At 31.3% G+C, this 12,401-nt stretch overlaps 2 protein-coding genes across 4 annotated transcripts in view; one reads left to right on the top strand and one right to left on the bottom strand.

Annotated features, from left to right (window-relative positions):
* LOC105837488 overlaps positions 1–12,401 on the bottom strand; it is a 253,276-nt gene that overhangs the window by 117,620 nt on the left and 123,255 nt on the right. The window lies entirely within an intron of this gene.
* LOC105839750 (claspin) overlaps positions 1–12,401 on the top strand; it is a 73,927-nt gene that overhangs the window by 24,351 nt on the left and 37,175 nt on the right. For all 3 annotated transcript variants that reach the window (XM_028194076.2, XM_028194075.2, XM_028194074.2), the window contains one exon: positions 10,806–10,943. In XM_028194076.2, coding sequence (XP_028049877.1) covers positions 10,806–10,943 — 138 coding nt within the window. The remainder of the gene's footprint in view (positions 1–10,805; positions 10,944–12,401) is intronic.

Genomic DNA, 12,401 nt, shown 5'->3' with positions numbered 1-12,401 from the left:
GTGTTATATTACAATTACATTGTTGAGTGGGAAATTATAACTAACAGGCACGTTACATGTAACTTTGTGTTTGCTGGGAATGTTTGCACATAAAAAAGAATATTCTTATTTTAAGGATTGTTTTATTCCCAAAATGTTACATTTTGAAATGAGATTATATAGAGGAGATGGTAATATAACCACTTACTTATATTTTATGTAATAATAACGTTGTTAATAATCAATATTTTAAATTGAAACTTAACGATTGTATTCATCAAAGTGTTGTTTATTAAATTTTAGATTTAAAGTTATAAAATATTTACTATTATGAAATATTACATATTATTTATAAAAATGTAGCGGCATTGTATAATGGGTTGAAAAAAAAACGGGTGGTAATATAACCATCACAAAGATAAATGTAAAAATTGGTTTTATTTTAAAGTCACAGTATTTTGTTAGAAAATTATATTTAAAAAATTGTTAAGTGAAAACATGTGATTATTATTCATTAACTGAACTTAAATAAAAAGAACCTCAATTAAGGTTATAACGTTTGCCACGACTGTGGAATAATTTCATCTTTGTTGTTTATCAAATATTAAATAAGGACAAATAATATTCGCGAGCGTTGCAAGCGTTAATTGGAACTTAAAATATATTGTTTCATAATTATAGAAAAAATATTATAATACATTTATACATAACCTCTTTCTTTTTGCAAGCATACATGTCTCGTGAATTTTAAATTAACAATACAGCGACAATCGATTTATTGAGGATTTTTTTCGATATGAAGTTCTTGAAAGTGTCCATATTATCAGTATGCTTAAATGGCTATATTAGCAAAATCCTGCATCATTATTTAATTTTATATAACTCGAAATATGTACAATCGAATAAAGAGTTGAATAATAAGAAAATACTCAAATGTACATATATTTGGGGGATAATATATTTAAGTTAAAAAAGAATGAGGAAGTACGTGTAATTAAATGTTAAAATGTACCTTAAAAAAGTTTCGAAATTTTTGAAAGTAAAAATGCTTTGTAACAAATGTTGACTGTTGTGTTCTGTCATATTAGCATCACTATATAACGGTAGGGTACTACACATTTGATACCTTAAATAATTATTAGAATTTGGTAGCTAATAACGGAGATAATGTGAGTGGCCATATTATTTGCAGTGGCCATATTACCACCTCTGTTATTATTATTAATACAATATTGTGTGCTCTTAGGTGACTAATGTAATATTCAATGAATAAAAATACATTTTACTGAAATTTAAGATTATAAAATTCTCTAAAAATGTTGCTTCCAATAGAAAGAGCTTCTGGTATATAGCATTGTGCCAACGTTTTGCAAACCTCGCAATTTGTATTATTAGGGCTAGCTCCGATACTCGATTTTTTTAGTTTGTGATTGTCCTCAAATACCTTTTATCCTGGTGGAAAAGATGGGGAGACCGTTCCATGTCTTAGGGCTATTTCAATCCATTCCGATTAACTTTAATCGTTGATTAAATAGTTGCCAAATTAACAATATAATTCAGTGTGACCAATTGTATTTTCGTCGATGTAATAGTTTTAACTTAATCTTTTTTAAAAAATTTAGTTGGTTACACTGAATTGCTTTGTTACATTGGTAACTTTTTAGTTAACGATTAAAGTTAATCGGAATGGATAAATAATTCTCGATTGATAACGAAAATTCTCTGGGTAATTGAAGCGGTAAATGGATTATTGAAAAAGTGGAAGGTTTCTGATCACGTTTTTTCTAATAGCTAAATACTCTATATTGGGCAATATGTGCGAATTCTTTGCGCACTATGCAATGCGTTTTACCGAGAATTACAATTAAACCACAGGATATTGTAATTGCTCAAAAGATGTTACGCTTAGCTTCAACACCTAATTTTCTCTAACAAGTTGAAACAGAAGGAAGGGTATCTCTCTGGGCAGTCTGGCTACGGTTATTCCAAGCAGAAGTAATGGCGATACTAAGATGCGCCGAGCTATCAAGGTAATATCAAACAAAATTACCATCTCGCCGATAGTAGAGCAGCCATATCAGCGCTGGCTAAGCCCTACACTAAATTCTTAGTGATCTGGGACGGTATGATGGTGTTCGAGAGACTAAGTATATCAAACGAGATTAAGAGACACGGTAGTGGCTGGCACCAAGTGAACGCGCAGCGCGAGTTTGACCGTGCTCTTTACGCGAGTACGTGACTTGCGAGCACCCGAGATTATCGGATCTCAGAAATGGCTAAACGGATCGACTTCTAACTAGGCTCAATCGAAAGCTTGGGGTCGATTTGTATAAGAAAACTATTTTTATTTTTTCTCTATGTACCATATGAGAGGAGATATCACGACGCAAAGTCCAAATATCAAAATTTTCATGTAAGAAACGTCATCGTCATCGACCTCTCAGATCAGAAAATGTCACTTTCACACTTTTGATACAAGAGGCGTTTGTGTGCTATAAACGCGCCTCAGGAACCTGTCATACCGACGAAATTAGTGGCATGATGGCATTAGCAGCGGTCACATTCGCATGCTTCTTGGGTAACGTTTTGTTTCACGCATAATATTTAACATAATTAATAATAACATAACAATTTTATTACATAATTAATAATCATGTAATAAAACGGAACGCAGCCATTCGCATCGTCACTACGGCGTTCGCATCGTGTATAATGGGGTATGTGTTATGTTTAATGCAAGGTCTACAATGTCAGCAGGAGTAATGGAGTAGGAGTAAGAAGTAAGAAATATAAAATGAGATTGCTTATTTCGTTTACTCCCGATTTTTAATTGATAATAATTGCCCATACATTGGTGACAAAAGATGCTTTTTATACTTAAACTTTTTAATATTTAACCACATGCACAATTCTACGTCACTTCATATAATTAATCAACAACACTCATGTAAAATTAAATAATTAGCAAGTAAGAAGCTCAGATTTTACACTGGTGTTAATGAGATAGATGAGATGTTGTGTGATATAGAATTGTGAATCAGTTAAATATTGCTGTAATTGTCAATCAATATTTACAATTATTAATTAGCTTGAATAAAACTTTAAATAAATGTTTTTAATAATACTAATTTTATTCTTTACTTCACTAGTACTATATAAAAGAAGTTACAAAATCCAAGATAATACTTTTGATCATATCAAATTCGACCTAAGTGATATATAATTTATAAATACTACAAAATGCATGATATCCAAACAAAATTATCTTTTTAAAAAAGGTAAAAAAAGCGCGCCAAGTGTTTTTTTTTTAAGGAAAAAATCACAAAATCCAAGAATACTTTTGATAAATTCAACTTAAGTGATATTTTTTTATAACGAAAAAAATCACAAATCCAAGATAAAACTTTTGAACAAATTCAACCTAAGTAATAAACATTCCTAAAATGGTATAACTTTGATTATTAAAATAACAATTATTTTAAATAAAAAATTATTCTATTCACACACACAAATTAATTTTTCTACAAAAATAATGATATGTAAATATTTCGCGCCAATTAAGAGTGAACACTACAAAATGAGTGTTAAGTTTTTTCTTTACAAAAATAATTATATGAAGAAATATGCGCCAATCTATAAAAATAGATGTTTATTCTTTGGCTGGTATTCATAATTTGATTTTTCATTAAGCTTGTATCAGACTAGAGATTGGGATTGAATTGAAATGTAATTAATTAGGAACAAAATCAATATTCTTTAACTTTGCTTTGAATGGTCAAATTCCAATAAATATTTTACTGTAGAAACTTGGCGCCGCTAAATCGAATAATTTTTCGAAGCAAAGTTAAAGAATATTGGTTTTGTTCCTAATTAATTACATTTCAATTTAATCCCAATATCAATCTCTAGTCTGATACAAGCTTAATGAAAAATTAAACTATGAATGCCAGCCAAAGAATAAACATCTATTTTTATAGATTAGCGCATATTTTTTTATATCATTATTTTTGTAGAGAAAAAACTTAACACTCATTTTGTAGTGTTTACTCTTAATTGGCGCAAAATATTTACGTATCATTATTTTTGTAGAAAAATTAAATTGTGTGTGTGAATACAATAATTTTTTATTTAAAATAATTGTTACTTTAATCATTAACGTTATATTATTTTAGGAATTTATATTACTTAAGTTGAATTTGATCAAAAGTTTTATCTTGGATTTGTGATCTTTTTCGTTATAAAAAAATATCACTTAAGTTGAATTTATCAAAAATATTCTTGGATTTTGTAATTTTTAATGAACAAACAGAAGCAGGGAAAACAGTGTGCACATTCTATGCCATTGCCCTGCTTTGGCATGGGTACCTGGACACTAAGGTATAAGAGGCAATGAGTTGGCGGATTGCCTGGGAGGACTCGAAGAGAGGAATCTTGGAATGGGCAATTGGGCTTTGCCACTGGTAAAACTACCATCAGAAAGCTGGTAGACAAAGGTTATCTACCTAGATGAAACAAATGCTTGGGCTGCCGCCGGTTGAAACTCCTGATAGAAGGTTGACAAACAGCAGAACGATAGAACTAACAGGAATGAACAAACAGCGACTTGGATCCACGATTGGACTTTTCACGGGACATGTGGCTCTAAAAGTTTACCTGCTCAAGCTGAAGATACCAAACAATGATGTATATCTCTGTGCGGACAAGTGCACACATTCTATGCCACTGTTCTGCTCTGATTTGTAAAAGATATTCGATCTGGGGATGGGCTTTTATGGGACCCGAGAATCTTAGAAAAGTTAGATTAGGGGACCTAGTATACCTGGCCTCTGAGGTTGGGATTAAGAACCTAAGTCTAAAATACACAAAAAGGTGTGATAATGGACCTTAGATCTAAAAAACTCTAGGGGCCGAATTGGCTCCATTCTCTAAACATATACTACTACTACTACTATTATTTTGCAAGAGAGAGCGATCTTGTACACACCTGGTAATTTTAGACGTCTTTGATATTTCAAAATAGAAAATAATTGAAAAGTTTTTCTTTATAGTTTAAAGATTACTTTGATGTTTTTTACGCAAAATTTTGTTAATGCGTTCTGTTGTATCTTGAAAATGTGGAAAAAAGTTATTTTTTTTCTTTTTTATCTGGCGTTCCAGCGTTGTTAACAGAAAATTTTGTCTTTCAATTTTTGGTTTGATTAACGTTCTTGCTGCTATCCATTTTTGGTTACGACTTAATTGAGATGTTTTAATTCCTTATTTATAGAAATTGATTCAGAGATTTGTGAGAGCTCTATATACCAATGAACTGATGACTGAATTTGTTTACGAGGGGTGGTAGTGGGAGGTGGCATGAAGATTAATCTAAATGTGTTTTTTGATAGACCAGACAGATGGCTTAGGATGCTGTTTCCGTTTCTTCTAACTAGCACATCTAGAAAGTGTATTAATTATTTTGTTTTATCTCCCTTGTGAACTGAATGTTGGGATGCTGGGAGCGAAAAGCGAGAAATTAGGGGAGTTTTTCTGCCATGGTTTTAGATGACAAAAGTGTTATTAACATATTGTCTGATTACAAAGGCACACAAAAAAAAAGTGGTTGGTCCGGCGGACTAGATTAGTCAATCCTTATGTATTTCGACCCGCTGAATCCGAATCTAAGATCAGAATTGCAAAGTTAGCTCGCATTTTCTAACCACAAAAAAAATTCTTTTTTAATTACACAGGCACACAAAAAAAAAGTGGTTGGTCCGGCGGACTAGACTAGTCAATCCTTATGTATTTCGATCCGCTGAATCCGAATCTAAGATCAAAATTGCAAAGTTAGCTCGCATTTTCTAACCTCAAAAAAAATTTTTTTTTAAATATTGGTCCGATGGGCCAGACTAGTCAATTCTTATGTATTTTGACCTGCTGAATCCGAATCCAAGGTCAGAATTGCAAAATTAGCTCGCATTTCCTAACCTAAAAAAAATTTTTTTTGAGGTTAGGAAAAAATGAGCTAATTCAGCAATTTTCACCTTGGATTTGGATTCAGCGGGTCAAAATACATAAGGATAGACTAGTCTGGTCCGCCGGACCAACATTAAAAAAAAATTTTTTTTTGAGGTTAGGAAAAAATAAGCCAATTCAGCAATTCTAACCTTGGATTTGGATTCAGCGGGTCAAAATACATAAAAATAAACTAGTCTGGTTTGCCGGACCATCATTTAAAAATAAAATTTTTTTGTTTTAGGTTAGGAAATGCGAGCTAATTTTGCAATTCTGACCTTGGATTCGGATTCAGCGGGTCAAAATACATAAGAATTGACTAGTCTGACCCACCGGACCAATATTTAAAAAAAAAATTTTTTTGAGGTTAGAAAATGCGAGCTAACTTTGCAATTCTGACTTCAGATTCGGATTCAGCGGGTCGAAATACATAAGGATTGACTAGTCTAGTCCGCCGGACCAACCACTTTTTTTTTTGTGTGCCTGTGTTATTAATTCCGAATAAAAGAGTGTTAACTTGGAAGCCGATTGAAAAGAGCGTTAACTCGGAAGCCGATTGGAAAAGGTGTTAAGTGGGAAGCCCGTTGAAAAAGGCGTTAATTCGCCTGCTAAAATTTTTCACTATATTTTAGTTTTGTAGCACTGCCGAAATAATTTTGGTGTTTGATTTAAAACATAAACATTAAAACGAAAATGAATATGCACGTATAGATAGAGCATCAAAATTATTTCGGCAATGCTGTCAAAACTTAAATTGAGATGAAAAATTCAAGAGCACGGTTAACACCTTTTTAACCGGCTTCTCAGTTAACGCCTTTTTCAACCGACTTCCGAGTTAACGCCCTTTTCAATTGGCTTCCGAATTAACGTCCTTTTCAATTGGCTTCCGAGTTAATGCTCTTTTTAAACGGCTTCTGAGTTAACACCCTTTTATTCGGAGCGGCGATATTGAACTATAGAAGATTTGAAAGGTGCATTCTTTCAAATATTTTTAAATATTTTTAAGGTACGACAGAACGACTGAGTTCTAGATGCACATAGTGTAAAACAGACGCTATCAATCAAATTCTATAAATTTATCCTAACTTTACTAAAGCAGTAATCTGATTGGTGATGTCCGTTTTTTACACTGTACGCATCTGAAACGCTCTCAAACGCATTAACAAAATTATATAGACAACATCAATGTGATCTTCAAACCACAAAACAAGATTTTTTAGTTACTTTTCAATTTGTAGGATTAGAGAATTCTACGTTTAGAATCGACAGGTGTATTCAACATTCCTTGCTTTTGCGGAATAGTAATATAAGAAACTGGAAGTAAAATCAGTACATGGATCTGTAAGCGATGGAAAATTTTAAAGGAGCCTTAGGTGGATTTGAACTCAGAATCTTTGATGCCACAGGCTAGCTCTCTTACTGCTACGCCACACGGCTCCAACTGCTATTATTTTTATTCTGTCCGCTTATAAGTCTCTAACCGACAAAAGTCTTCCGATTTCAAATTTCTTACAACTTAAAAAACATAATTGGAGTACCAAATACGGTGACTTTTTTCAATTACTTTAATCGAACGATGAATAGAGACTGGATTTTGTGTAACGATGAAATTACATGCTAGCCTCTCTTTAAGATTACTTTGAAAACCTCGTAAAAATCTAGAAATTTTGAAATAATCATGATAAAAGTTATCGAATAAGTTTGATTTGGCACACTGTAATTCTCCATAGTGGGTTTTTTTACTAATTAATTAAAACATTGGACAAATCATTCTCTCTCCCTCTTGCCATCAGGATAAGGATCGAGTATTTAAGGACGATCACAATCCAAAAAAGCTCAATATATTAGCTTTTAAATAGTTTTAAAAATGTAACGTTTGCGAAACGTAGGCACAACGCTGTACCAAAATGTGGCAGGTACGCGGAAATCCTATTTGTTAGAAGCAATATTAATGGCTACGAAAGTATTGAATCTAACTTTTTTTAACCTTAATCCCTTCAGGGCTATTCATGTCTTCCCCATTTCTAACAATCGTTAGTTCTGAAAAACCAGCAATATAATCTTTCTCATCCCTAAAAAAAGGTCTTGTGGTAAGGAATTTGAGATAGAAATTCTGGAGTTTTAACCCATGTAATCTTAAAACGGCAAGGCATTGAAGTTGTGCGGAATTAAAAGACCTTGGTTTACGTTAGTATTGTGTGTAGATAAGTAAAAACATCTTTGTTTAAAAAATGTATTTTTTTTGCATAATTTAAACGTATTTTAAACGTATTTTAAACATTTTTGTCATTAAAAAAAAGTGATATGCATAAAGATACATAGTGGCGCAAGGGGTGGCAGAAAGTTTTGAAGAGCTTTTTTCGAGTTTTCTTTAAAAAATAATTTTTGAGAATACAAATTTATCTTTTGTTGTTTAGAAATTTGTTTTTGATAACCAGAAATTTCTACTGTATCGTCTAGAAATTACTACACTTAATGCCGTGAAATTAAGTATTTTTATTTAATTAGCAATTATCTCATTTTTTTTTATTTGCGCTACTTTAGCTTTAATTTGCGCCTTCGAATTTTAAATTTTATCAATTAGTTCGTGAATTATGAATTTTTAAAGAAAACGAGTGGTAATGTGTGTTTGTCAACAAATAATTGTTATGAAAAATATTTAAACAAATGATTTTTAAATACTTTTTACATTGATTTTTGTTGAAGGTATAAAAAGATTATAACGATTTGCGAATTTTTTCGAAACTGTTAACAACTGCACAAACACATTGGACATGAAATACCCTGATTGGAGGAATTAGGGTTAAATATGTATGTGTGCGTGCGTGCGTGCATGCGTGTTACAGCAGAGGATCTCGCGGTTTGTCACTTTTACAGTATTTTAACCCTTGGTTGTTACACTTATCTTTAGTCGCATCATTGTTACACTGAATAAAGCGTACCTATATCAATTTTTTAACGGTCATGGTTTTAAAATTATCAAAGGTATGATAATAAAATAAATTGGGGATTAACTTCAAATCTTTTAGAATATTATTAGAATATTATTATGATATTAAGATTTGAAGATTAAATTTTGAAAAGTTTTATTGAAAAAAATCTTGAAATTTATTTTCGGAAAAAATCAATTTTTTAAATAGTTATTTTTGTACCATGGGCGTAAAGTTGTACGCCCGCGGTGCGACCATTATTTTTCATTATAGTAGGCGTAAAGTACGCCACTAATTTAGACCACTATTGGAATTATATTACTGTAGCATGTGTTTGAATGGATAGAAGGAGGAAAGCGGTGAAGATGGTGAAGGAGAGAAGGGTCCAGGGGCGCAACCCCTGGTGGAGGTGCAGAGGGCGAAGCCTTCGCGGAGGGGGGGGGGAGCTTCCCCTCATCAAAAAATAACTTATGAATATTTATGAATGCTATGAGTTTTGTATATTTACTGATGTCTACATTTTTTTTCAATAGTAATATTTTGATCTTGGAATATTTTGACCATAGTGTTGCTGATGCTATTATTTTTGAAAGCTTATTGAAATAGGCGAGTAAGATAACTTCACTGTTGTATTGTTTTCAGTCATCCATTGAATGAATTCTTCAAAAACTTTTTTATATATCTTTTTTTATTTTTCTGGTAATGTATTTTGTTAGCTTCAATGGCTGATTCGATTAAATAAGGAGGTATAAATTTATTATTGTCGTTGTCCTCCATAATAACTACGTTGCGTGAAATCGTGTGAAACGCTTACTAACTCGCGACTTGTTACCGCTATGATGCGAAGAAAAAAATTTAAAGAAGAATGCGCGGTAATTTATTTTGTAGTAGTCACAAGGTGGCGTAATTGCGTGAAATCCTACTTTACACCTAGTAAGTGTAAAGTCCTACTGTACGCTCGCAAAACAGCATAAAGTGCATACTTTACGCCTACTATGACGAAAAAATTAATTTTTTTAGTTTTAAATATTTTAAGTTAAAAATTTAGGTAGTTACTGTTGATATATAGCTCGATATATACTTTAAGGAAAAAAAGTAGTTTTTTAATCAGCGCTTAAAAAAAGTTTTTATTTTGAAGGTAGAAGGAAGGCACTTTTTGAATAGAAAAATGATACCATTTATGTAGAAAAAATTAATTAATTTTTTATAAAAACGTACAAAATTGTTTTATTAGTACTTTTTATATTATAGTATGTAAAAACAGATAAGATTAATTAGATAATTTTTATCGCTTTTTTGCGGAGCGCTATACGTTGATTCACGAGTAATAAGCGATAGTGAAAGTCAAAATAACTATTTTTTTTATAAAATTTTAATAACTCCGTAAAAAAAATTGCACAGCAATAAACAATCACTCAAAATAAAGGTAAAATATTCTACTACACGGTGGAAATAGTAGAAATTTTTTACGATTTTTTTAATACTAGATGCAGCGCAGCAAAGTCGCATTAAAAATTTTTATTTCAACAAATCAAGCTTTATCATTGCACCATGTAAAAAAAAGATAACTGAAATTGCCAAAAAGCGTTTGAAAGAAGTTTTAAGCTTTAAAATGCTTTTTTGAATTTGTTTCTGATGATTTTTTTGGGGTTTGAAAATGGCCAAAATTTTTGATATACGAAAAGTATTCCGGGTTTTTTTTTTTTTAAAGTAATGTGTATATATATATATATATATATAAGAATTATTATTGTTTTATAATTTTTAAATAATATATAAAAAATACGCACCCACACGCACCCACACGCGCGCGCGCGCGCGCGCGCGCGCACACACACACACACACACACACACACACACACACACACACACACAATATTTAACATATATTTTATCTTTGTACAGGCTAAAAGCTACCGGACTTTAATAGATTCTGAATTAGAAGAAAGAAAACAAAATGAAGAAATAGAATCTCAAGAAAATAGGAAACTAAACAAAAATAATAATTTTCCTGAAACAGTTCACAACATCATAAGTACTACCGTAAGTAATTATATTATACAAGGTGTTTTAGATCAACCGCAGAAGTTGGCATGTATATATTTTTTATGAACAACTAAGTCATAAATGTCAATAGCAAAATGTTGAGGGGTCAATAGTTGTTAAATGGTGAGCCTTTGAAACTTCTTAACCACAGGCCATGAAACTCGCGTCGTCAGAAATTTAAAATTTTTGAAGTTTTTTGCTTTTAGAAAAAATTACATAAAATTCTGCAAAATTTTTTGTAAAAAAATTTTAAAAACAAACTTTGTACAAAAATCTGTAAAAACTGCAGAAATTTATGCACAAAAATATGCAATTTTTTGTGCAGTAATTTTTGAATAATTTCCTACAGGCGGCTGGACGCTTTGACGAGTATCGGCAAACGGCACAGTGCCGAACGTATTGCATCGTGCAAATCTGAAATCTATCAACAGCTATTGCTGTATTCTCAAATCGAACCCAATTTAATTGACAAGAAAAAATATTAATTGCAAATTCAGTAAGACATTATTTACATCAATAATAAGTACGTGTTTTTGAAATACGTTTTATGTATAAATAAATTAATAAACAAAATCAATTAAATTATCCAATCAAATAATAAACTGGGGGAATGCATTAATAAGGATTTTTTGGCTCGGATGAATTAAAATCAAATATATATTGCTAATACGAGCTAGCTCTGGGTGATCACATGTACAATGATTTTATTGTTGAAAATTAAAATATCTCCTAGTTCTTGATAGGGATTTTTTGCAATAATTTTTTTAAAAGTTTTTTCTGGAATTCAAGAAAGGAAAGGATCTTATATTTTTGTTAATGTTAAAACTTAAATTACTCGTCAATTTAATTTGTAATATTAATATTATATATGCTGGCTAGGAACTGTATTTTAAGCAGGGACCTGGACTGAACCGGAACCGACAACCATTTCATAACCAGTTTTATTTAGCACTGGAACCATAACTGGAACCATAAAATTATCTTTGGTTTATAGTTTTTTTTAGTTTATTTTTTTGGTTTGATAGTGACATACTTGAAGAACTAGAAAGTACACCTTCAGATAATCCTTTTGATATGAATTGTACTGCCAATTCTCTATATAATGGTTTGCTGAATTTGAAAGGGGATAACCTCGGTGAACTTTTTAGCAACAGCAGCATACATCGGCTTAGAAGAAAGAATTTTGGTATAACAGCTAACAATTTTTCATTGATACTTTCAAGGTTTACATATTCTGTCGGGCGCACTGTAAATTCCAAGTTTTGTGATTAATTATATCTATCTTTTCTTACTTGTCTACTTTTGTTTCTTTTTTTATTTATCTATTTTATGTTTGAATAAAGTGTTTTTTCCTTTCTTTCTTTTAAAATAACTAAAAATAAAATATAACAAAGTATTACTCTTATCTCAGGATACTTATTCCATACAAAAAAATGAAAATTTTGTGTAATTTAT

The sequence above is a fragment of the Monomorium pharaonis genome, chromosome 1, assembly GCF_013373865.1.
Source record: "Monomorium pharaonis isolate MP-MQ-018 chromosome 1, ASM1337386v2, whole genome shotgun sequence".
In the NCBI taxonomy this organism is placed as follows: domain Eukaryota; kingdom Metazoa; phylum Arthropoda; class Insecta; order Hymenoptera; family Formicidae; genus Monomorium; species Monomorium pharaonis.
This window is presented reverse-complemented; position numbering and strand designations above follow the sequence as displayed.